The sequence below is a fragment of the Anastrepha obliqua genome, chromosome 2, assembly GCF_027943255.1.
Source record: "Anastrepha obliqua isolate idAnaObli1 chromosome 2, idAnaObli1_1.0, whole genome shotgun sequence".
In the NCBI taxonomy this organism is placed as follows: domain Eukaryota; kingdom Metazoa; phylum Arthropoda; class Insecta; order Diptera; family Tephritidae; genus Anastrepha; species Anastrepha obliqua.
In genome coordinates, this window is record NC_072893.1 from 781,533 (window position 1) to 809,404 (window position 27,872).

Consider the following 27,872-nt stretch of genomic DNA (forward strand, 5'->3'; position numbering starts at 1 on the left):
TATAAGACAAACTTGCCAAATAGGTTTTTGTAATGAAAATGAAACTATGAATAAACATATATGTTTGCTGTAAAAAACATCTCTATATGTAAAAATTGTGGTGATCCAAAAAAATAAATAAATAAGTATTAGAATGAAATATTTTATTTTATTTAAAGCTTTTCTTTTAACTTTTATATTTTACCAGCTAAATATCGCACTTGTCAAAATGGCTGATTTGGTAGAAATAGGTAATTAACAACTGTTGGTCGTTCTAAGGTTCATGTTTAAATCTGAGCGTTTGAATATGTATCTACAATTGCATTACTTGTAGATGTAGGGTGTAGCTCGGGTCAGGTAGTTATGTATATTTTAATTATTTTAATTTCACATTTCTATGGATCTCCTTAGTCGCTATTTGGGAATATTTCGCGCCAATATAAATAACAGCGCTGCAAAAAACACATTCGATTGTTAAGTGACCTACAATAGGGCGTAATAAGGTCTGGTCGAATATATCATGAAACTGTGTTGAAAATTTATTCAAATTATTAAATAATTGAATTTACAGTTTTTCCTGCGAACTATAAATTTTTTCTGCGTTAAAATATAAAAAGGTTACTCACCTAAACGCGTAAAAATATCGCCACTTGTACATTACCAATGCTTCCCAAGAAGATCAGGTGGAGAAGGTCTTGGCTTCACTTGGGAGTGCAACTGGCGCCGGTTAGCGCGAGCAAGAAACAACTGCGCGCTTTATTAAACTCGCTTAGCTGTTATTGCGCGAATCAGGAAGAAGCCTAGCGTATTCAAGGCAGATCAAATCTTAATTTCTTTAAATATTGTTCTACTCGTACTAAGTAACATTGTGGATGCGGTAGCCGAAGTTGGACCCATTTTATTAGAACCAAAGGAGTGGGCTTTATTTAAAAAAAAATGCTTTGGTTCAACAAACTATTTTAATGTTCGGAAAGGCAGCTATCGATGCCATTGCCCATCGATATTTAGAGGATAGTAGAAAAGATAAATATTGCTGTTCATAATACGGTGGCACAGAATTAATCACCCTATCGGAAGAACTAAACAGCTGCAGTATACAAATAGACAGGCTATGGAGCGCGTAAAGGTCAAAATAAAAATCTGCATCACTTCACAACCCATCGATAGTGCCTGGGTTCTAAGCTCGCTGTGGGCATGACAACACCAAAAATGATTGAAAAGTTTTGGTTAATACCGGCTGCCCGTCGACAGGCAACGCAAAACCTCCGGATACATTTCTGCCATAAAGAAGCTCCTCATAAAAAACCATTATTTGCGAAATAAGTGCCGAGCATCAGAAAACTATCGGCTTAGCTTAGTTTTTGTTTACAAATCAGCTTCGCTATTTGAACTGATAGTCGTCAAATTTATAGATCATTTCGTAATATTTATGAATATATGGTGTCAAAACTTTGAACTGTTGTTCAAAACAATCCTTTTGATAGACTGTCCGATTGTTCCGCAATTTCTTTATCAGGTGCACCAATTAAATCATAAAAATTTGATTAAGCGTTTTCTCATATTTATATCTGGCATCAAGAGCGCTTCCAGACATGTCGTTTGGGTAAAAAATATAGTACATAATTTCCAGCATTTGTGTACCGCTTAGTATTTATGTATGTACCGCGTAATATTAATTAAATAAAAACTTCTATACTGTCTTTGATTAGCTAGTAATGAACCATTACATTGTCAACATATTACTGACAGAAGGCATGACGTTGGCATTGTTGCAGAAATTTTCCGACAGAGCTTAATACCATCTCATAAAAAATAACACTACCGCTATTATTACAGCTCCAACACATCCTCTGCCTTTTGATTATTTCCGATTTCATTTTTTCGGATTTTTTGGTAGTACAAAGGCGAATAAGCGAGAAGCGAACGATTTTCTCGTTGTATGCTCTGCTGAAAACAAATTGGAATAGGAATGCTTTCTATCTTTCAGAGATTAGTGGGTACGTGTTTTCATTGCCGGCAAACAAAAGTAATTTCTTGCTAAGATACTCTAAAAATAAAATTATTTAAATAAAAATACGAAAACCAAACATTTGGCAGCCACTAAAACAGTTTACAGTTTACGTACTTATCTGCGTAATTACATTTTCGTGTTTTCCGTTTTATCCAGGATACATACCTATTTTTAGAAATAATCATTAAATGTATGCGTGATTAAAAAATAAGTAAAAATAATACAAACTCTGAAAGGATAGCTTAGTTTTTGATTTATATTCGCTGAGTTTAGGGTAGTAGTTGGATGAGCCCAGTAAGAACTATAGCCCAACCAGAATGAACACATAGCATACGTTCCAGCGAAGTATTTGACTGACATTATGTATAAAGAGTGGAGAGATGTAACAATAAAACGTTGCCATATACATATAAACGACGATTTAAGATACACATAAATTATCTGAGGGACGAAATTTCTGCAGGACTTGTGCGGTAAAAGTTAAGAATACAGTCGTCAATTGCCAGCCGATTGCTTACCGAAACAAATGCCTTCTAACTGAGCTATTATAAAATTATAAAAATACCTCTTTTTCAAAAACTATGCTCACTAAATATGTATTTTGTAAGCCTTCATAAACTCATTTGAATAATCCAACTTAATATCATTATAAATTTTAAATTGCAATCAATTAAAATCCAGATTCTTGTCAGAGACTTTAAAATCATTAGATAGTCCCATTTTCCCTTGGAAATTACAATTATGTCACATAACATATGTATTATTTATTTCATACTGTCTATACTTGCAGTGCTCTAACTACTGGAAGGTGGTGTACGTTAGCTGTACGTTACATTCTTATAAAGGGTGATCATTTTAGAGATGTCGGATTTTCAATTGAAATAAAACAACGAAAAGTCAAATTGATTAGGCAATCCTTTATATTTTTGTGTAGAACCATTTGTTTTAACGGCAGTCCCTTTCAAATGTTGGCAGCAACTGCGCCGTGATCGGGTCATCCGTAAACACCAATTTGGAACGACTCGATGGAGGACTTGTGGATAACTTTAGTAATTATGGCTTCCAATGCCTCAAGCGAAGCTGCTTTAAAAGTCCAAAAGTGAGATATCACTCGATCTTGTTGGTCAATCCACTGGTCCGTGACGAGAGATAAATTACTCCCCGAAACGACGACGCATTGTTTCACGGGCTGTATGGCTGTATTGCAAGTAGCGCCGTCCGTCGTCTTGTTGGAATCAAATGTTGTAGGGATCACGAGCTTCAATTTGTGGCATCAAAAAGTCGATTATCACGACGCGATAACGTTCGCCACCCACTGTTACATTGGCGCCAGCCTCGTCTTCGAAAAAATATGAACCGATGATTCTTCCTACCCATATGTTGCACCAAACTGTTGTTTTCAATGGATGTAATTATTGTTATTGAGCCTTCAACCCAAATACGACAATTTTGCTCATTGCCCATTAAACAAAAAATGGGCCTCATCGCTGTACACTATAAGTTGGCTTGAGCGCGCGAGGAACAATTTTCACAGATCGTCGATTTTCGTAATACAATTGTACGATTTCTTAACGTTGTGAGGGCATAAGTTTTTCCATGATAAAATGTTAATGATTACTGAAAAAAATATGTATTTAGTTTGACAGTAGTCACGCGTGAACTGTCAAAAAAAACCTATTGGAAAAAGTACCTCCAATCTGATCACCCTTTATTAGATTTACGGTTCTTTAACCCTTTCATTATTATGCTCCGTTTAACGGTTAAACTTGAACCCATCCGCACAAATTCAAAACCGAATCCATTTGAACAAACTAGTTTTTACAATGACTCAATCGAAAAATGTATGCAGCTAAAATCAAACAAAATTTCATTTCATATTTTTGGCAAAAAACCCGAATTTATTTTTTTTTTTTTGTATTATAGATAAAGACTTGTTTTGAAAATTTTAACACATAATTGCATTAAAATTGTCTTGTTTGCATATGCATTTTTTATATTTATCTCAAACCGTTGAGTGTTTGCTAGAATTATCGTATGCGCTGAAAAAAATCTTCGTTTCTTTCCTAAGCGCGATGATCCTTGGTTGTCACAGTTTCTGCCGATCATAGGGCATTCATTCTCTGCTATAAATATAAGGAGTTACCAAAATTGTAGGCAAATGCGCAAACCGAGTCCTCCGTTTGAAGTATTTGTTCAAGTTCCATTCAGTATTTAACTCAGCCAGAATGTAACACCAAATCTAATAACCACTGTAATTTTATCTTCCAATAGTTGTTTCTGACAGAATGTAACGATTAAAAAATTAGATTTATTCCTTAAAAACTACCACGTATATTTAAGTATAGTCATTTATAGGTTTTTGTGTTCAATATGACAAAATATTTATATACATACATATATATATTGTTTGTAAATAATAGTTTTTGTAAGCAAACAAATTATACTCCGAAATGATATTAACATTATGGATCTACGATTTTAGCATAAAAATATTGAATCAAACTTCTGGCTCTACACCATTAAAAAATTTGTGTCTTAATTCTTTTGTTTATTCATGCATAAATACAAAGTACAATTCGTATTATTTGTATCTATGTAAAAATTTAAATATCACGGCATTACGGCTGAGGTGTTTATGATTTATTTCTCATTTCATTTTTCCCACACTTTTATTATTTGATAGTTGAAAGATGATCGGTACCAAGGCACATTGAACAGGCAGTAGCAGCAGAGCAAAAACCACAAAGGAAATGTACTTTGTTTTTGCCCTTTTGTTTGGCACTAAGAATGTGAGAACTATAAAGAAAATATTGACAGTTAAGAGTAATTTGAAAAAAAAATTACAATTTCAAATTAAAAAAAATCAAATCTGCTGCTCTACTGATGCTACCTGTGCAATGTGCTTTGATCGCCACCTTTTCAAATACTTTATTACAAATGTATTGCATGTATTTTGGCCCGTAGGAAATACAAAAATATTGTGTAATATCACAAATCAAATGAATGTAAACAGAGTTATTTAAACATATTAATCATTTCGTATAGTTATATGTATTTCTGTATTACCGTAGAAAAAGTAAAAAACGTCATACTAATTAATAATGCTATTAAGGGTTTTTAAAAGTCTTACGAACTATATTTAATATTTGCATATTGTTTGTTTTTAGTTGCAAGTATTATCGTAAACAGTACGGTGTATAATATGGCATAATATACATACATACACATATTTAGAGAATAAAATTATTCTTGAATATACGAAGCCCACACGGCACTCTACTAAGCTGTACCGGCTGAATTAAAATGAAACTCCAAGTTTTCGAAATGAATAGCCATTTCAAATGTATTACTAAAGTACATACATATATCAGTTGATTGACACTCAATATAAGATTTCGGGTATCCAAGGGAAGACATTCATCATTTTTCGAATAAAAAAATTCACTAGTCAATACGAGTATAATGTGCCAACCAAATACAATAAACGTCTTATAAAAGATAAATGGAAATAAGAAAAATGTACATATGTACATACATATCTGTTCTGGCGAAACGTCTATCCCACATGCTTATGTGTTACAGAATAATGAGTTATTAGAGCAAAATGCATAGTACATACATGTAAGGCCATATAAAATGTTATTTACTAGAGCAACTACTAAATCATTAAACAACTCGCTATAAGGAAAATATTTGCATACTTAAAATTAACATGAAAATATCAGTTAAATAGCATAAGTGTGTACTCGGTGACATTGCAGCACTTAGAGCTATACTTTTACAGACTACAAAAAACGCTAATTTACCCACATGCATACATAGATATCCATGTTCCAGCCTAAGCAACTGTGATGAATATTAATACCTTGCAAATCCTTTATCAGTATAAGCCTATGATCTCCCACAAGCTGCCCATACTTAGTATGGTGAAAGCACGCCATCCACCGTACACTTTTCAACTCCGTGAATGCGTGGGAGAAGTTTGGGGTAAAGGTTAAGACAAAATCATTTAAAAGTGGATCAAGGTAAGATATGTATAATAAATAAGACAATAACATTCTATCAAATTATTTTTAGTGTCACTCTCCCATTCTTTGGTATTGTCCTAGGGAAATTCTGTGTCTCGTAAGTTTTTACGTAAAACATATTAAATGCAAATCTTAAGAATTAATTCAAATTTTGAAGAGTTTCATTAATTAACTCATTACCGATTTTTCAGAGGGAATATACTTAAAAACTTAATATAGTTTCGCATGCTACATTACTCTATGGTGTGTTTGTGGTTTTTGTAGATTGTAGACTGCACTGCTAAAAACCTAAACTTCAAGCAGGAAAAACTGACGAACTGGCTAATATAAAATTCTCCTTCATTAAGCCAACCGGCATCATATTTCGAAAAAGCTTAAAAACATAGTGGGAATACCAGGGCTCCCTCAGTCATTCCCGGAATAATATATTTAGAATAAGACAAATGTTAAAACTTTGGAGTTTAAAGTTTAGTAAATAAATGAACTGTTTCGCTAGCGTTTGGAATTTGAACTATAATTTTTTTAATTTTATGCCTATCGAAGTATGAAGATAAGTGTCGAAATTGGGTTGACACGGTTTCCCCTTACATTTTATATAGAAAATATCCTAATGTTAAAGTTTTTTTCAAGAACTTAGAAGGAGAAGAGCAACAAAGACTAAAATAGTGTTCAGTTCAGTACAAAAAAAGTATTTTTATTAATATCTTTAAGCATTTTTATAAGGCTAAATCTAGTTTATATAATATTTACTTCCTCTGTTAAGCAAAACCCCCTTCATTAAGATCAGTGTTTAAAAGCCCCTCTCTCTATATGTTTTGATTTATTAGATAGCGGTTGTACATGCTATTAGGAGTTGATTACATATGTACATACGATTATGAATAATCAGCTCAATCACCAACTACATCGAAAATTCCAGTCCTCTGTGAAAACTCGTAGTAAAAATTGAGTTCACACAGCTATGATTTGATTTCTCTAGTCCCTAATGTACTATCGTAGTCACTCTGATAATTTCGGTTGAAGCCGAAAAAACTCGAGCATACAATTCTTTGAGCTCATCCTTATAGGCATTCACCAAAACTGCTCTACTTCTCTACTTGTCTACTTCGATGTTGAGTTGTTAAAAATATTTCTATAAATCTTGCTCAAATAAGAACTACCACTCAAAACTGTCGCTCCTACACGTGAATGGCGCTTCAGTAACTCTCACAAAGAGCTATCACTATTTGCTCCGACTCTATTTTTGTCTTCAAAATGACCGTCAATGTCTCCAAATATGCCACTACTCGCATCGTCCACATTGTCTTCACCTGGTGGAAAGTGCATTAGATTGGTATCTAGAATATCATTTAAACTTAACGAGGGGGATGTAGATGAAGGAATGCTGCTAACACTTATTTGGTCATCGTAAAAGTCGATGTTAATAATTGTATTCTGTTCACCACATCCACTTCCTGTAAAATGGGTATCCGAAATGTTCGAGCTGGTGTTGCTAATGTTGGTGCGATTGGAAGCGCCAAACATATCGGCAGCCGCTTTACTTCTGATGAGCTCACAATTGTGAGGATTTATAGATGCAAATTTCACGTATTCCTTTTCTGATTTGACTTCTGGTTTTCTTAATTTTTGTTGCTTTTGCAGGGCTACTTGCTGCTCTACTCCACTGAGATCTGAATTTTTGGCACTTACACTTTTGTTTTGGTCGGTCATGTCAACATTGTTGTCTCGAGAGACAGTGGTTACAGCAACCAAGCCTAAAAGTGAGAAGAGCATACAAGCATAAGAATTCACATAATAAAATCGAATGCGTCCGTATATTGCACATACATACATACATTCAAATTTCAAAAATTTTCGTTTAATAGACAGGTTTAATAGACCACAATAATGAAACCAATAAAACCAAATAATGGCAAGTGCTGAGTAGAAGTATATAAAATATTATATATATGTACGTCAAACCAAAATTCTCAATAAATATTTCATAAAACTTTCTTCACTTGATATTGGAAGTAAGCGGATAGTTACAAAAAGCTCCATAAGAAACAATTTTCCGACATCAGTTTCCGTATTTTATTTTTCTTTTTCGTTTACTTGGAGCAAAAAGCTGAAAATTCCAGACAGAAAAAAAAAATTTCGAATATCTTCACTACAACAGTAAAGATAAAAAAAATTAAAATGGCAATCCGCGCATTTAAATGATTGCTTTCGATTTACGTTTTATCTGAAACTATTCTATTTTGCTTTATATTTCCGATTGCTGTCAAGAAAGTCCAAGTGTTGTTGGACTTAACTAGGAGACCATTACTATTACTAGGTTTTTATTAATAGATATTTTTATTTGATTTTGAAATGAATACTGTAAAAGCTCTGATGGTCTTATTTTAACAAATGGTGTATAAAACATAATATCCATCAGACTGGTACATGCATTTGCATTCAGAGAATCACAATCATTCGTACGCAAAGACGCTCAACATGTCGATAGCGAATTTTCGAAATTTCTATACCTGCGCGTGGCATGTTAGCCGTCAAATGAGAATGTAACGCTAATCGGGAAATTTCTTCAAATTCATCAGAATCTAACCAGACGACATTCCATTAGTACCAAGGAATTATAGCATACAAGGTTGCGTCTTACGAATTCGCTGTGTCGTCAGGCTCCATGAACAAACAAACAATAGGAAGGGCATTTACTTGTTTGTGAAGAAGAAGAGTAGGCGAAAGTAATGGAAACAACCAAATACAAAAATTATACATACTTTCTTGCCACGGCGACATCCGTGCTTGTCAATTGTGCTTTCACAATCACGCGGCACATCGTTTCCATTCGTTTGTTAATTTAAATCTCAAAGATCACAACATTGCCAAGCCAATCACTAAATTTTCACAAACATGTAAATTCTCCTCCTTTTGTTTGGTTTTGGCAACGGACCTGACCTTGTCACAATCGCGAAAAATAAAGTAAGTGTTTTGATTAGTATCTGTATTTGAACTCCATAAATTATGATAAATAATTAGCGATTTTTCTTTCCTGGTTTGTTATAGTTTTGCGCGCGTGAAATATTAAAAGTGCTTGCGAATTGCTTGAATTTCACATCGAACACTTTATTTATAAGGTAGGAAACTTTAAAGCCACATTACAGTGAGTGCGTTGAACCTTTATTGACAGTTTTTGTCCGCTAAATCTTTTTATAATATGAAGTGTCTGCATATTTGCCGCCTTCAGTCGGATCTGCAATCAGACTAGTGTTGAAAGAATGAATTAAAGTTTGCTTGAAACACTCATGAAAGTAAATCACTCAAAATATAACACATGGGCTAAAAAGTCACAGGCCTTACACAGGCACTAGTTCGCCAGATTTGGCTCCAAGCGACGACTGGTTGTTCGCAAACTTAAAAAAATGCTCGCCGGTAAGATATTTCGCTCGAATAAAGAGATCGCTGAAACTGAGGCCAATTTTGAGGCAAAAGATAAATCGTTCTACAAAAGTGGTGTTGAAATGTTAGAGGGGCGCTGGAATGATTGCGTTCTTCTTGATGGAAATTACGTTGATGAATAAAGCTAACTTTGAAGTTGTGTGTTTTCTTTGTTAGGCCCGGCACTTTTCAGCCCATGTGTTATGTAGATGCTTGTGCTTAATGAGTCGTTCCATATGCAAGCATACGAAATAATTTAGATAATCACATCTATGCATATATAAAGCCGTTTTCAAGCCAGTTGTGACCTGTTGTGACCAAACTATAATAAAATATTGAACAAAATATTACAAGGTCACAATTTGCTATAGCTCGAAAAACTCCCAAAATTCAAGGTTATTATTTAATCGAAGCAGTTGCGCTATCCCAAATAGAAGGAATATAGACCAGGCCAAGCATTACGACTTTACTCGGAAATGTTCAGCGTATTTTAAGTCGAGAAAAACCGTAAGCTATTTCTAAATACGTTTTCTCTAAGTAATCGCCAATTCCCGCTGTTAAAGACTTTATGATGATCAATTTAAGTTGCAGCCGATATCGCCTTATATCCCTTAGCGGAAAGTAATAGAGTACGCCCAATGTACACTGAGACAGGAAGCAATTTGCATTTCAACACAGTTGCTTTAAAATACATTCTAGATAGAGGTTCTACATAATTTAGATGACGTTCAACGTTCTCAATAAGAACGAACTTAAATTTATTTTTATTTATAATATTTGTGATTTAATAAAGTCAGTTTAATATTACATTGGATTAACCTATTTACAACTTTTATTCCTTTTTATATATTCTTTATTTGCGACTTGAACATTTTATTAACTGTCAGGGAAATCAAAACAAGTACAAAACATGTTAAAGCGGACATCTATATATATATATATATATATGTACATATATATGTATATATATATATGTATTATTGATTGGTACACAATTGTTGTAGAGTAACTAAAAAATTGTCATACAAATATACTGGATAGTTATACATTTATATTTTTTAGGATATCGCGATTCAAATAACTAAACAAAGTGTCGATGACTTTCCGTTGCAACACGCAGAAAGCGGTACTAAACTATATTAATAAAACCAAAATTATCAATTATCATACTTAACATTTTTGACAAATTTACAAAGTATTTTAGTTGGTGCTTCCGATCTCTCTAAATTAATTTGCCGATTATGTTTCTAATTTAATATTTTTATTTTTTTCCAATTTTTTATATAAAACTTCTATATTTCCGTTAGTCCAATATTTATAAACTTATAAGTGCATTTTTTTATGGTTCTTTTCAGGATTTATTGGGATTTATGAAATTTTGTATGGAATTACGCTATTATGTAAATTTTCTTTCTGTTTATTAGGCTTATTGTACATTGTGTCGATATAAGCAGGCTCGTTTGTGTGATTGAAATCGTAAATTATACAATAAAGGTGATTGAACCTTTGAAAAAAAATTGAACCAAATAAGTGTTTTTAGCATTTTTGTTTTCTTTTTCCTGTTATATCGATTTTGATACCTGTTAAGCACCACCAGTGACTAAAACTCTATCTCTACTACTATTGCCAGTGTAGTATACAATATAAAAATAATATGTAATCACTACACAAGAGATACAAAACAAGCAGAGGGCTAATTCTTATCTTTTACGGCGTTTTGTTTTCTTCTTTGTTGTACATAACGGTGTAACTAAACTGCCGTTGGTTGCAGTTGCTTGAGCCTGCGACGTGCTTATTCCAGGAATAGGTATTTCCGGATCAGAAACGGTTCTGCGGCTCTCCGTTTCCATGTTACTTTCTTCGGCCGAAGATGTTGAGGATGATGTGGCAGCATCAATCGCAGCCATAAGATTTATTTTATGTTCCAGTCTCTTTGTTTTCTGTTTCATGGGTGCGTTAGTAACTGCTGTACACGATGGTAAGATGAAAATATTGTCGTCAGAAGTAGTAACAGGAATCGGGCCTTCGCTGTCCGTTGTAGTAGTTGTAGAATGGGCTAGCGGCGAAGCACTTGCAACTTTGATTGGTTTTAAGATACTACTATTTCGCTTTTGAACATCTTTACTGTTTAAACTAGATAACGACGAAGATGGCACATTACTATTACTTGCTGCTACAGCTTCTAAATGAGAATCTGTCATACCAATTAATGGGCGCAACTCTTCATCATCGTCGCGAGTCACGGACTCTTCCTGCTGCTTACGTGACTCTACTTGTTGCCTCTTCCGACGCTGCTTCTTGCTTAGTTTTTTCTCTTCAATTACAATTATTTCCTCTGACGCAGAAGAATTTGCTGAGCTTGAACATTTTTCATTTGTTGTGGCTGTGTTGGTTGTATTAGTCTCTTGGGAACTTTGCTCCAAACTTAAATATTGTTCCTCGTTCTCGTTAAGCAACTTATATTCCGCTGTTGACTGCTCTCCAATCCCCGAATTTGTTGTTATGTGATGTTCTGTTGGTGGTTTATCATCATCGCTGACATTATCATTTTCGTAGTGCAACGATCCGCATAAAGCGAAAATTAAATTTTGTTGAGTGAGCGCTGGTGGCAATTTTCGATCATGTCTTGGATTTTCTTGCAATGGACTATCAAAGTTAATCAAACTCAATTGCTCTGCTAAATTATCTTTGGCTTTTGTAGGCAGTTTAGTGTTTTTTTCTTTTAATAGAGTTGAATAGGGCGACATGTCTAAGGGCTCTAAAGTTGGTAAAGGAGGCAGAGATTCCAGTGGTTGCAGTGCAGAAAATCCTTCGAAACTCGGAGACCATTTATCTTCACTTTTTCTGTTACTTTCGGTGTGCTCTGTTATGCTCTCCTTATTTTTAACTGCCTTTTTATTTTTGCCAATAGCTCCCAAATTTGGGTAATTATCAACAGTTTCAATGTTTGGCTGTACTCTAGGGGCACTACTTACAATTTTCCATACCGAATTCATAGGCATATCGAGCTGTGCGCTAGGAAAACTTTCAGATTTCGCATTCAACGAAGGCAATTCTTTTTTCTCATCATTGATGGCATCATAATTTACGTCTTGTTCGGACTTTCTGTTATCACTTTTCTTAACTCCATCAACCGAGTCCTTTGCAATTGAATATTTATAAATCATTGGTGTAGCTTCAGCTGAACAAGACACTACAGTATTCTCAAAGGCTAATTTCGATTTCATATTTTTGGATTTACTACTAACAACTTTGGTACTTTCCAATACAGCGTCGCTTAAATTACCAAATTCTGGCTGTGTATTTGAAGTTTTATTTGAGTCTCTTTGCTCTTTTGTTGATCCTTTTTTGGGCGATATAACAACAGCAGGACTTGATTTTGAATCAACTTTTTTGTGTTTGTTCTGTTTGTTGTTTACGTCCTGCAAAGTTTTATTTTCAACTGCTTTGATTTTTGCTGGGTCATTTTGCTTCTTTGCTTCGGTTGTGTCAATGATTTTAATAGTATATATCCTCTCACCATCGAAATTCTTATCGTTTTCTTTAGCTGCTGGTTTCGCATCTAAAGACGACGGCACGTCGCTTAGCGAACATTTTTTCTGAATATCCGTTTTCGCATTTCTGTGAGCGCTCTCGTTCGTAGTTGTATCTTCCATTTGATTTTCAGACTTTAAATTTGTCTCTTCACTTGAATAAACGCTCTTTGTAACGAGATTATCTGAAAGATTGTCTGACTTGTCTATGCTTTTAACATTATTTTCCATTTCCAACACTTTTTTTGTCTTTTGCTGAGAAGTGTTAACGGAATGTTTTGTTTTACAAACTGTATTTAATTTTGTGTGCAGTTCTGGTGGATTTAACGTCTCTGAGGATTCTATTGATTTTGACAACGTTAAACTTTGAGGTGACTCATTGATTTTATTTTCATGAACCTCAGGATTGGATTCTGTATGTTTCATCTTTTCAATTTCAAACTTTTTAGATTCGTCACGATTTTTTTTATCCAATTTTGTAATTTCAGGCTTATTGCTTATTTTAACATCCGAAAGAGCTGGTTGGCTTCGATTCTTTATTACAGGTAAAGGGGTCATTCTTTTGAATTCTATTGCTTCTTCTTCCAAGGATGGGATGTTTTTAAAGCTTTTTTTGGTTTCATTATCTCTTACTTTAATGCTTAAATCTTCCGTAGTGGAACATTTATTCGTATCCTTACCGTGATCCGTTGTCTTGATTTTAGTTTCTGGAAAATGGCTTCTACTTGATGACGATTCTTTATGCATTTGCTTAACGCTACATTTTTCTTTTTGCTGATTTTTGTCAATTTCATTAGTTAATACGTTGGCGATTGGCTTCTCATTTTGCCGTGAAGGATCATTTAGTGTCTTCAAATTTTGTGTTATTTTTCCACTCTTCTGAATTTTTTCTCTTTTGATTAATTCGGCATCTACCTCCTTTGCTATAACTGGAACGACAAGTTTATTTTTGATTAGTTCCGGTGGCTTACAAAATTCTTTATTCTCAAAGGCTGCCTCCTCTTCTAATTTGCGTTCTTTGTCGTCGCAGAATATAGCCACCACAGGACGAAATAGAGACTCATCACAATTCTCATGTATAATACATTCTTCGGCAGCTAATTGCGACACAACTTCGTCCAGAATGTCTTTTTTCACCTCAGTCGAAATACCTGAAATCACAGTCGTTACAGTTCCCAGAGGGTTTACCACGTTCTCTACTGAAGCTGTAGAAGGTTTAGATATTTCAGATTGTCTCTTAATTGAATTTGAAAATAAGCGAGCCGTCGTCTTATTTTGGTCGCAATCGACATCAGAATCTAAATCCCAAGTACTCTTTGTAGTCAGTGATTCTGATGTCGTGGCGAAAGAGGAAGGATATGGAGCCATCGCTTTCGGGCTGAGATCGGAATCATCATCACCATTATCGGGATCTGTGCGGGCATCATAGAAGGAAACACTATCAGACGAAGCAACCTCAGAGGCTAATCGACCTTCAATAGAAAGACAGAGAAAGAGAAGAAAAACAAAACATATTGTGAGAAAGAAGTATTAACAAAAAGCCAAAGGCATTTTTCTTTGTAAATTAATATTCACGGTGCTGTAGTATCTGCATATAAACCCTTAACCCACTGTTATAGAAAATCATTTGCAATATTCAAAATTAGCTTTTTACGTTTTCGTTTTTTAGATTTGTGACAAAAGAATAAGTTTCTTGCAAAATATGTAGAGCCTTAATTAAATTTGAACTGGTCGAGGTGTGATTAAGAAAAAAGTAATTTTTGCAGAAACTAGTTTCAAAGTAATGCAATTCAAAAACAAAGCTATTTAAAAGTGATCCTTTATTCAAACAAGCCATTTTAAAAATAGATGCGGATGTAAATGAAAGATGTGTGTAAGCAAGTATTAAGGAACTAATACTAAAATTAAATGCAGATTAATAATAGACTCCATGCCAATTTGTTTAAGCTATTCTCCGGTGTCACGCTTGAAACCAGCACACTATAAACTAACTTGTTTAGCAGGCATTCAGCTCTATTAAGAGTATTATTGGTGTAAATAAAAAAATAAAAAAATACATATTTTAACATTTTAGTAATTCCACTTGATATATTTACATAGTTGTGGATCTTTCTCGAATACCTGCCTTTGGCTTTTTTGTCTCATTTTCTCTTTCAATGTCTTATATTTTTCCAAAGTAAAGTTGTAGTTTATAGAGAAGGGAACTCTTCAATATCGGAATAGGAAAACCATCGGCTGGGCAAATATCACAATTATAGGAGAATGGGAACAGAAAAAGCAGCTTGCAGAGGAATGAAATTTTCATGGCGAATACGAAATATCAGCTGTAGCAGCAGAGCACAACGTATTGAAAGATACAGTGAGGCATCGCTAGTAGCATTCGAATGCGTGATTGATTATCGGTTATAAGATATATATGATAGTGTATGGATTCTTAATTCTATAGAACCTGGCATTAGACAATTCGAATCAGAAATCTCCTTCACATGCAAGTAAAAGTTAATTGTAGTGCAAACTTGCTAGTTATATTGATATAGTTTACGAAAAGCCTGTGTTAGGTTATTAAGGAAAATTGCTTTTCTTTTGCATTATTAGCATGAGGAATGCACGAATATTTTCTGTGAAATTGTAAATATATATGTAAATCTTTATAATTATGTAATAGTATGCATGCAGAATAAATTATAATCCATCTACAACAGATTCAAGATTGATGAGCAAGGCTACACGCGAAACTAACGGAATAATATGGGGACTAAATGGACGGCTCGAAGATCTTGATTACGCTGACGATATTTGTCTTATGGCTCACACTTTTGGAAGCATGTCAAAAAAACTAACGCTGGTAGTACAAACAGCCGCAGAAGTAGGACTAAAAATAAACATTGCCAAAATAAAGGTGATGCGTGTAAACACTAACTGCACATAAATTTCAAATCAGTAACGCTGAGCTCAAAGATGGGGACTCCTATTACTATTTGGGGAGTATTATACAGCCATGGACAGATAAATAGCAGAAATGTGAACCTTATATGTTAAGTTTTTAGTACAAACTCTGCTTTGATCAAATACATTTGTTTGTTTACATTTATTAAGCTTACATTTATGCGAGGAATTTGCCGGTTTTTTTCGATGGAATTTTTTGCGTTCTATTTTATTTATGCTTATTGCTATTTTGAAGTGGACACAAAAATAGCACATTTTAACTTGTGCAGCGGAGAGTAAAACTTTAATATTGTTTCAGCGATTTTTAGTATAATTTTTTGTTTATTAAATAAATGCTTGAAATAAACCAAGAATCTGGCCTACAGGTGTCCAGAAAGCTTGTAGAAAGGCGACTTAACAAATCCCAGCTATTTGGCCGCATAAGCAGAAAAAAACCACTTCTCTCAAAAAGACATACCAAACACCAACTTGCCTTTGCAGAAGCCCACAAAGACAAATCTATTCAGTTTTGGAAAAACGTACTTTGGACCGACGAAACCAAAATAAATAGGATGGTACCACATGGGAAAACTATTGTACGTCGTCCAAAAAATCAAGCGCTAAATCCCACAAAAAAGGCGATGAAACACGGCGACGGAAGTATCATGGTTTGGGAGCTTTTTCCTGGCATGGTGTTGGGCCGATTGTTCGCAGGGTTGGTAAAATGGATAGATATCAGTATCTGGATATTCTCCAGAATAAAATGGAGCCATTTGTGTTTGAGTTTACGGCATTAAATTGGACATTTATGAAGGACAATGATCCAAAGCATATTGCAAAGATAGTGAAGCAATGGCTTAGAAGAGAAAAAATTAATGTACTGGATTGGCCGGCGCAGAGCCCTGATCTCAATCCAATAGAAAATTTATAGAATGCCGTTGAGGTCAAAATCGCTAACAAAAATTTTAAAAATTTTGATGATTTGTGGACCGCAGTTGAGGAGGCTTGGTACTCGATTCCAAAAGAAAAATGCCACAAGCTTGTAGAAAGAATGGAGCGACCGCTTGAGAAGTAATCAAGATATAGTACAAAATACTAATCTGGTAAAATAATATTATTATTTACTATTATCGCTTTTATTTGGAATTTTTTAGGATGTGCTATTTATGTATCCAGGAGGTTTCATGAGTTATCAACGTAAATTAAATCAGATCTGAAATTCTTTTTGACCATTTTTTTGTTTTAAAGTGGAAGTAAATAAGTTTTTTGTTTTTTTTTTGTTGTTTTTTCCCAATAAAATATAATTATTTAAAAAAATATTCCACTCTTTGCTTTCAACGTCTAAATGTGCTATTTATATGACCTGTTGTTGACCTGTGGCTGTATCTGCTAATGGTGGCTCAAGAGAAGACATCGAAAACCGATAAAAAAAAAGCGAAGCAAACTTTCGGTGCTCTAAATGCTGTGTGGAGCACCAGGATTATTACACGGCGCACAAAAATAAAAATATTTAACTCCAACGTAAAGTCCTCTGTTATGTACGGTTGCGAAACCAGGAACCTTGCAGCCTCTGGCCTCCAAATGCTGCAGGTTTTCACCCATCGTTGTCTCCGTAAAATATTGAGAACTTTCTGGCCCGACACGATCTCAAGCACTGACCTTTGGAATCGTTGTAATCAGACACCAATGCGACCGAAAATCCTGAAAAAGGAAACGGGGCTGGCTTAGGCAAGTATTAAGAAGGGATCAAACCGACATCACTCATAGCGCAATCGACTGGAACCTTCAAGGCAGCCGTCGTAAAGGCACACCAGCACTGACCTGGAGGAGGAAGCTGACGTATTCAAAACCAACAAAACCTGGAGCGAATTCACGAGGTTGGCGCATGACAAAGGGAAATGGAGAAACCTTGTTGCGGTCCTTTGCTCCTCCGCGGAGCTATAGGATCGTATATATACATATATATATATAATATATGCAAGTAGAATAAATTATAATCCGTCTATAACAGATTCAAACACATTTGAAGTTAAGCGCACCTAAGAGATTCAATAGTCCCTCAGCGAGTTAGAATTTGTCTGGGATAACGAATGCCTTTCGTAAGAGGCAACTATATCCGCACCTCAGCCTGTTAATTAACTTTAGGCTAGTAAGCTGAGCGGAACAGGTACAGAAACATCTTGGTGATGATGGGAACACTGTCGTCATTGTACTAAAATTTATGGAGGAAGTTGGGCTCAGAGAAACACTCTGAATTCATGTGCCCCACAATAGATTACAATTCCAACATAATAATAATAAGAGGTTCCTTAACGGGACACCTTTAACGTATATGTTATAAGTGTGTGTCACTCTGTATTGATATTCGATTCTTGTTATTAAATTTTCGGCAGAAATAATCAATACAAGCTCTTTGACATCAAGATTAAAACGCTTGCAATGCAGTGCTGTGGTAAGTAACGAGAGTGTTGGTCAGTATTATACTGAAAACTTTAGTTTTTAATTGAGAGGGAAGCCATTCGGTTTTTGTATCAGAGCGGGAATTGTGTTTTAGTTTCAAAAGTGTACATTCAACATAATTAAATTTTTTCTGGGGGGACGCATTTACTTCCATAATTTTTATTTACTTCTATAACGTAGTCTGTTTCATTTTAGTTGAGTGAGAATTGTCCCAACATTTTTTTAGCAAAAATGTCAAAAAATTTGTGAACTCATACCCGCGGAGGGATCGAGTAAAGAGTGAAGTGAAGAGATGAAAATCTCTAAAATTTTTAATGATAAGAATTAGTACAAATTCACTGGGGACAATACGCTGAGGGCGTTAGATTTTGTTCCGGAATCGAAACACGCCCCGAAAATTAACGTATTCAAAATTACCCGAAAGCCGAGGTGGGACATCAATCCAGATCAATTAAGCATTGAAAAGAAATGTATCTGAGTCAACTAAACAACGCGTGTAGTGTAAATATTATTTATTCTATTGAATACCGCAAGCCGTTGATCATAACAAACGACTTATATTTATTTCAATAGAATAAGAGAAACGCAACATAAACGCATCTCATGATATGAAAATACTAGAGAAAACAAGTGGACATTTTGTGAAACACTGCACTGCACAAAGTCCATAAACATTTGTTGTAAGCAATTTTTAAATGACAATATCCAAATATACCAGTTAGTCTTTAGCCTTTTGGAAATATTAAATAGAAGCATTACTTCCGTAATTACGTCGACAAAACTATTAACTGTTTCTGTTGCCTACAATGTAAGATTTATGATTTTTTTGTCAACAGTGCTAACAAATTAAACAGATTCGATATTTTTTGAATAATGGCTGTAGTGTAAAAATGCTATCCATCAAGACACCCATCACCAATTTGAGAAGTTCTGATTAAACATCTAACAAAGGCTGTGAGCAGCAGTAAGTTTGGCAGGATCTGAAATATAATTCTTTCCTGGGAGAATAGAGCCCATACATTAAAATAGTCCATCAAATTGTACCGTAAGTTGCTAGGCTATTGCTCGAATATTAACTGTAAAATGAAGTTAGTCAATTAAAACTTTGAATCGGTGAAGTGCTTCTATAACTAAGATACTCGTGATTACTTGAAATTTAGATGCAAACATCTCGATTTACAAGTAATTAATGGATATAAAGTGATTTCGCTGCTTCGAAATAATTAAAGCTATGATTGTAGGAGCTAGAAGAGTCAGCAAATAGAGTAAAATTAAAAACGAAAAACCATACACCACCACACACAATTACAAATTTACTAAAACAAAATTTTACTTACCAATGTTTTTGGAGACTTCGGACACTGATGGTGATTCGCGCATAGCATCAGCCAAGTCCTCCTTCAGCCGAGAATCGCCATGCGCGATGGCGAAATCAGAGTCCAAGTGCTCATGACGGAAACGATCCATAAGCTTTGGGCTTTGTTCTATGCTACCTGATGGTTAAAAAAAATATGTGCCCACATAAGGTAATAAATTGAAAATATATATATATACAAGTGCATATATTTTACTTACTATATGAACCCGATTCAATGAGTACCGGCAGAGTACAGCGCGCTGCAGCAGTGACGGGCATACTTAGCGGATGCGAACGTATAGCCGCAGCGGCAGACGTTGACTTGGATACTCCAATTTCTACGGCCTCGACATCAACATGATTCAAATTAGACCTGCAATTTACTGTTTATATTATGTTATTTTTTTATGTGTCAAAGTACGAACCCGCTGGGCGTGTTGTAAGTTTTGAACACACATTGTGGTCCCATCCAAAGACGACGATGTGGTCCGGCATGTGTTATTATTTCTACTTGTGATACCCAGCTCTCATTTTTTTCTTCTATGTCATCAAACTGCCGTATACTATCCAACAGTAAGCTAGAATACCGATCCTTTATTAGCCAATTATCATTTGATAATGGAGGCATCAGTTCATGAGATCCATCCCTTCGCCTTCCAAGGTTCCATTGAGCTTTAGCTTCCACTTCCAGTTCAATTGGAGTGTCATCACAAATTTTTTCTTTGGCAATATCTGTTTCAAAATATTGAATATTTAAAACTGTACACTAAGAAGAAAATATTTTAAATTACTTGATGCAAGTTTTGTATCCAAATCGTATTGAATAAGAGCACCGTGGCCGGCCATTACGAAGAGCGAATCAACTGCCTTACGTTGAATGCGATGTGATGCTTCTCGAGTGACATTTGGTGGTTCAAGTAACCAAGAACGGGATTTTGCGAAAATAGCACACACACTCAGAGGCTTTCCATTGTCATCTGACAGTGAAGAGTGTCTTTGACGGTGTGAAGCATTCGATGTACCGCTATTACTTGAACTGATTTTACCGGGCATAACAAGCCCGGCAGAACCAGGCGGTGATCCAAGTGCAAATGGCTGTCGAAGTTGAGCTAAAGCCAGTACCACTGTTGGACGCGGGAATGGTGGTAGAGTCGTATTATGGTAAGGTTGCAAAGATTGCATAAAAGTAGTACTTTCCGAGTGTGAAATCGGTGAATTCGACCGCCCCTCTGCCGACAATCCGGCAGACCGATGAAATCTTGACAGCTTATTAACAACATGCAAGGAAGTATGTGTTCGTACACCCATTGCACCGCCGTACGGTGTGATTGGGAAGACATGAGTAGTTCCACGCAAAGTAGAAACCGCCACCCATCGCGAATCCAGTGAAAAGGTAATGTTTTGAACTTTTGCACTAGTGTCGCCTCTGTGTAGAACATACAGATGATGTACTGCCGATAAGCTAGAACTTACTGGATGTGGTTGTATACGGAAAACGTGGAAATCATGACCGCGTCGATCGGCAGTAAGTAACAGCATGCCAGAATTGTCAAATTCCATAGCTACTACAGCTTCTGAGTGGGCTATAAAGTGCGCTACGATGAGCTCATTATCAATAACACCAGATGCAGATGTGGTCGAAGTGGGGCTGTAGTCTTTCACAGTTTGCTAATAGGAAAAAACAAAAAACAAAAAGGAACACAATTAGTATAAAAATTGTCTGCTTATATGCATCTTTAATGTAATTTCGAACCTCTATATCTATGATCGTAACAATTCCCGGTTGTTTGGCTTCAACACCAGCACTGGAATCGAAGCTGCTATTTTTTGATATACTACCGCCACTAGCTGCTCCAGTTAATCCAGCTGCTACTTGTTCACCAAGCTCACGCAACCCTTTGCCAAAAGATTTTGCGGCATTTAATACAGTGGCAGTGTAACTGGCGATGCCCTCACCATCCCAACCGCCGCCACTGCGTTTTGACGGAATCAGCTTTTGCTCAGCATATGCTAGCCAACGTTGTCCAAGAGCCACAGGGTTTGGATTAATGCTTTAGTAAAAATACTAATTAATTCTTTGTATATAGCTAACTACATATGTATTACAAAAACAATTTTAAAACAACTTACCCTGGACTCGGATAGCACGTAGTTATAGAAAGTCGATCTTCCAGAGTTCGTGCATCGAATACGGCTATACGTTCATGAAATACAGCCACCAAAGATGAACGATTTGCAAGTACATCAAGAATTGGATTCTTAAATTTAATTGTCTTCACTTGCTTTCCAGTCTTAAGGGAGACAAAAGTTAGGGTACAAAACTGTGGCTGTGTAGAAGCCGTATTGCTATCCACCAATGCAATAAGAGGTCGTTTTTCGGCGTATGCATCCATCGTTTCATCAGCACGTCCATGCTCGTCCGTTGACCGCGAGGCAGGTGTCGGTAGAACGCGCAACGTCGAGACAACACCGTGACGCCATGAGAGCACTTCAATAGCCTCGCCGTTAGCCGGTATGGCCCATACCTGGACTCCAAGCCCGTACCCGAGTAGTAAAAGCAACGGCGGAGCAACATTTCCCTCCATTTCCCAATCAACACCGCAGCAGGGATCGCTTATATCAGCGGCTGTCTCAAACCTTGCCCATATAATTGTATCTTTCGGCTCTGTATGAGACTGATGCGCAACCAGCGTAACATCGCTAATAAAGCCAATGGCAGAGTCCAGAATCGAACGATCACTCACAACTTGAGGCGGAACAATTGCGGGCACAGCTATGCCACGAGACTGGCGTCGAGGGGAATCTGCAGACATCTTTCCCTTAAAACTCTCTGTTGAAGTTGTGCTCAAGATAGCACTGAACTCCTAGAGAGCTAATTGTTAAAATACAATGCGTAATGTGATATCGGCTTTGAAAATAATACACGGCCTTGTAAATTCTATGAATTCGAATATCGTATTAGAAGGAAAAAAATTGTTTTGCAAATTACAAATCGTTCCTTTTATTGCTCGCGCTCTCTGAAAATCAGAAATGTATAGGCATTTTAGAATTATAATATTAGATAAGCAATTGGGAAAATTCACATATTGTAAATAAAACATTTTTTTTAATATTCTTACACTTTCTTCACTTTAAAGGCGACTTCCACAAAGTGAAAAAGTAAGTGCTGGATGCGGATGCAATTACATCGAAATCCCTATCCCATTTTTAACCCCTTCCGACCCAAGTAACAAGTAAACTCTAAACGAATCGTTTCCTAGTAATTTCGGGAATGTGCCTACAAGCTTTTTTCTAGACGAAGTACTAGTAGTTAAATTCCCAATCATTTATAGGTAATAATTGCATAGAGCTTATAAACCATCTACATACAACTGCATAGAAAAGGCTAACCACAGATCACTGCCGATTACGCGGTCATTGACAACGCTAAATCCTGTACTCCAACATCTAAAGCCTTCAGTTATGTTTAAAAAATAATATAATAATAAAATCTAATTAATAACTGTTAATAATAACACAATAAAAATTAATTCTGTAAAGGAAGATTGGAAACTCCTGTCTTAACCAATTTGGTTTGTTACTATAAAGTGTCCCATCCCGTCTGATGTACGCAGGTTTCAGTTTCCCCAAAATGTAAGAGAAAATTGTGTGCCGTCTTGGTACGTATTTTATTTTGTTTAATTCGTTAACCCTGACATATATTTTGTATTACAAAAATTTAATGTTTAGTTTTCAAGCCTATCATTTCCTTTTGTAAAAAGGCACAGCCAACCGATTTCAATACCGAAAATATAAAATTAAAAACTCTGTGTAAATAATAAAAACAATAAAAAAAAAATTTTTTTAAATTAACCAAGAATGACGCAAGGCGAATTTATTCTTTGTTTTCTCCTTTGCCTATACTTTGCTTTGATAATCAAACGTACAAAACATTGTTGCTGGCCTAGTGCTACCACGTTTAATGAATTCGCCTTGGGCACAATTTTGAACAACGAAATCGGAATGTATACAGTTTCCAAAGAATTCATTTTTATTTTAAAATTTTTAACAAGAAACTTAATCCCAATAGATACGTAAAAACTATTACTAAAATAAGTGTGTAGATTTTTATTACGTCTCATTGTTACAATGATCATGTATGTCTTAAGATATTGTAAACCAGCATTTGACACATTCGCTTTGACTTAGTGCTTATCATACATTGTTTCATTCACTTTAAAGTTTTCTTAATTTCATTTTTAGCGCTAGATCAATGTTGCCCACCAAGTTTTTATGGGCGAACAAGTCTTTTCCAATAATTAAGACGGTGAAATCAAATAGGTTTATTTTACAAAAATATATTTTAAAAAATTCCGTATTTGTGAAAATCATGATTAATGGGATGCGAAATATCTGAATACATCAAAACCAGAAACTGTATTTTTCTTTTTTTGGATTGAGCTTGAATTGGAAAACCCATACATCATCTGAGACGATGTCATTGAAGTGTTTTGAACTACCGCGGCTGAATTTCTTCTACATTTCTTTACACCAATCCCCATGAATCTTTGGGCAATTGTCAAATTATATGGTATCCAACGAGAACAAAACTTTTTGACGATAAAATTCTCATGCAATATTGAATGTTCGCTATTCCACTAATGTCCATGAATGCATCTATCTCGCAATATGTCACCTGACGACCCTGCGTTATCAATTAACGCACAACATCGATTGTTTCTGACACAACAACCGTTTTTGCACGGTTTTCACGAAATTCATCCTGCAAGGATCGACGTCTACGTTGGAACTCGTTGTATCAGCGTCTCACAGTGACTAAGGTGGTGCTTCAACGCCCAAAGTCGAAAGTAAGTCGATCAATACACTTCTGTCTCGATAATCTCGATAAATGTTTTAATAACACACGAGAGAATGAAAAACATTATCTATGTACGATGTTAGGATTTTGTTATGAATTCTTCGACGAAATTTGTAGGTTTCATTGCTTTTTCACGCAAAATGTAGAGTATACACCTCCAATCATTGTATCAACACATTGTACAATGAGATGGACTACTTTTTAGGATACAAGTTCCAACATGATATACAACGCGTTGCCCAACTTTCATTATTCTCATATTCGTGGTGTTGAACATTTCGCAAAATACAGGAATCAAGTGAAATTTTCTTCAAGAATAATAATTGATCAAATTTAATTTTTTTATTTATTACTTATTACTTATTATTTTATTTTTGTATTTTTTTTACACCGCCCACTAATTTTTTAATTTCCATGCAACCATGAAATTTTTGATGGGTTTAGAGTATTATTTATAAAAATATAAACTCATTTGTAGAAAACATAACGACGCACATCGCAAATAGGAGGAAGAGCTCGACCAAATACCCAAAAATGCTGTAAGCGCAAATCTGTATATACATATACATATAATATAATACATATAGACGTATATAATATAATCAGCCCTATCATATAATCCGGCGTAGAAAACCTTCGAATACGAAAAAATTGTAATCAACAGCTCACTTCAATTTAAACAAGACAATTTAGCAAACAATCTTTAAGTTTTTTGTCAAGTTAACTGAGTTTTCACATTAAAATGTATTCGTTGACATGTGCGGTTGTGTTAATGGAGAAGGGAAATGAGAGAAGCAAACAGAGTCTCAGAATTGAGGAAAAAGCAAGCAACCCTTTCGATATGGACGAACCAATGTAAGTGCTTGCCTTTTTGTTAAAGAAAAAGTTTACTTTAATACGGTTTCAAACAGGTTTATCAAAAATTACCAGTTAAATAAAGCTGCATTTACATACGTTTTGAGTTTTATTGAGACAGCGCAAGCTCAGCGAGATCGTCTTCCATAACTCCAGTTCTCCGACTATCCTCTGTTTTACGGTATCTTGCAGAGGGAGGCTGTAAGCACAGAGTTGGGTGCCAATGGGGCAGTCGACATTTAGCTATGTACTAAAATATGTATTGGCGTCACTAAAAACACGATGTTGTGTCCTCAATGAGTAAATCTCGAGAGCCAATGAAAAATGGGAAAGATGGAATTCTATCAAAAATATAGATTTCCTGGCATCATTTTGTGTGGGGATAGGACGCACATACAAATTATTTCCCCCACTAAAGAAAAATTGCTCTACTACAACCGGAAGGGCTACTACAGTTCAATGTCATGAATGATTTCTCCTTTATTAGCTCCACCAAAGTAACATACTGCTGCCGTGTTGTTACAACTTTACACCTGTGGAAGGCACATAAAAGTACATATACTTCAAAAATTTCTTTTTATTTATAGTTTAGTTAATATAGAACTTAAATTTGACAGCTTTTATATTTGTTTCCTTTCAAATCCTCTTTTTACGAGTATTACTCGTTCTAATTTTTGTCCGTTAGTCTAACGCCTTCGTAGAAAAGTTGTACGAAACTCTAAGATTTGACTTTGCGAGTGTATTCGGTGAATGCTACTCTACGAATTTAGAATGTACGTTCGGAGCTATTCGAATTGTACGAGTATGATTACAATTTCTTAGTTTCTACGAAAAACAGATGAATTGCATGATAGGGCTGAATAATTTCTTATGAAATACCATAATTTGGGAAAACGAATGCCTATAATAAAAGCATAGGAAGGTAGAATCAAAATGTATTTAAAAAGTGTGATTGAGTTTGGCAGTGCTCTCGTAAGAAATATACACATCTACAATGCCAAATTTAAAAAAAATTAACCCATTTTAATTCGTTTGTTTATATTTTTTGAAATTAGAGTCCCTAATTTGCTCGAAAATGCAACAGCAAAGATGTGATCCTGATAAAGCTGTGGTTCAATTTATTACCCGTTCTGCTGTTTTTCGTCATTAGTTCAGCAGTACATCCTTTTGTAATTGGTAGCACTGGCAGGTGAATGAATACATAAACGGGAAGTTATATGATGCAAATTAAAAACTCTTTTATTTCAAAGATGCATTTTTTGTTGGATGCGTTTTTTTGCAGAAAATAAATATCGTTCTCTTAAAAATGTCGTTCGCTTATTAGTGTTTATTCTCCAATGCTATCATGTTCGAAACAGCAAGTGCTGTGCAGAATACGTCCACATACATAAAGTTATATTCATTATTACTAACTACACCCTTAAAAATGATTCCGACCGTTCCCGTGGCAATTGATCGGAATACTGAGCTGAATAATATCAGCGTCTCACAGTGACTAAGGTGGTGCTTCAACGCCCAAAGTCGAAAGTAAGTCGATCAATACACTTCTGTCTCGATAATCTCGATAAATGTTTTAATAACACACGAGAGAATGAAAAACATTATCTATGTACGATGTTAGGATTTTGTTATGAATTCTTCGACGAAATTTGTAGGTTTCATTGCTTTTTCACGCAAAATGTAGAGTATACACCTCCAATCATTGTATCAACACATTGTACAATGAGATGGACTACTTTTTAGGATACAAGTTCCAACATGATATACAACGCGTTGCCCAACTTTCATTATTCTCATATTCGTGGTGTTGAACATTTCGCAAAATACAGGAATCAAGTGAAATTTTCTTCAAGAATAATAATTGATCAAATTTAATTTTTTTATTTATTACTTATTATTTTATTTTTGTATTTTTTTTACACCGCCCACTAATTTTTTAATTTCCATGCAACCATGAAATTTTTGATGGGTTTAGAGTATTATTTATAAAAATATAAACTCATTTGTAGAAATCATAACGACGCACATCGCAAATAGGAGGAAGAGCTCGACCAAATACCCAAAAATGCTGTAAGCGCAAATCTGTATATACATATACATATAATATAATACATATAGACGTATATAATATAATCAGCCCTATCATATAATCCGGCGTAGAAAACCTTCGAATACGAAAAAATTGTAATCAACAGCTCACTTCAATTTAAACAAGACAATTTAGCAAACAATCTTTAAGTTTTTTGTCAAGTTAACTGAGTTTTCACATTAAAATGTATTCGTTGACATGTGCGGTTGTGTTAATGGAGAAGGGAAATGAGAGAAGCAAACAGAGTCTCAGAATTGAGGAAAAAGCAAGCAACCCTTTCGATATGGACGAACCAATGTAAGTGCTTGCCTTTTTGTTAAAGAAAAAGTTTACTTTAATACGGTTTCAAACAGGTTT

At 35.1% G+C, this 27,872-nt stretch overlaps 1 protein-coding gene across 4 annotated transcripts in view; it reads right to left on the minus strand.

Annotated features, from left to right (window-relative positions):
* Positions 1-9,360: 9,360 nt before the first annotated feature.
* LOC129239440 (breast carcinoma-amplified sequence 3 homolog) overlaps positions 9,361-27,872 on the minus strand; it is a 28,551-nt gene continuing 10,039 nt past the window's right edge. For 2 of the 4 annotated variants that reach the window (XM_054874920.1, XM_054874921.1), the window contains exons 2-8: positions 21,844-22,730; positions 21,467-21,764; positions 20,505-21,381; positions 20,139-20,445; positions 19,932-20,086; positions 19,694-19,849; positions 9,361-14,443 (exon numbers count right to left, since the gene is read on the minus strand). In XM_054874920.1, coding sequence (XP_054730895.1) covers positions 11,139-14,443; positions 19,694-19,849; positions 19,932-20,086; positions 20,139-20,445; positions 20,505-21,381; positions 21,467-21,764; positions 21,844-22,526 — 5,781 coding nt within the window. In that variant the 5' untranslated portion in view covers positions 22,527-22,730 and the 3' untranslated portion in view covers positions 9,361-11,138. The remainder of the gene's footprint in view (positions 14,444-19,693; positions 19,850-19,931; positions 20,087-20,138; positions 20,446-20,504; positions 21,382-21,466; positions 21,765-21,843; positions 22,731-27,872) is intronic. The other 2 variants (XM_054874922.1, XM_054874923.1) reach the window with 2 other exon arrangements.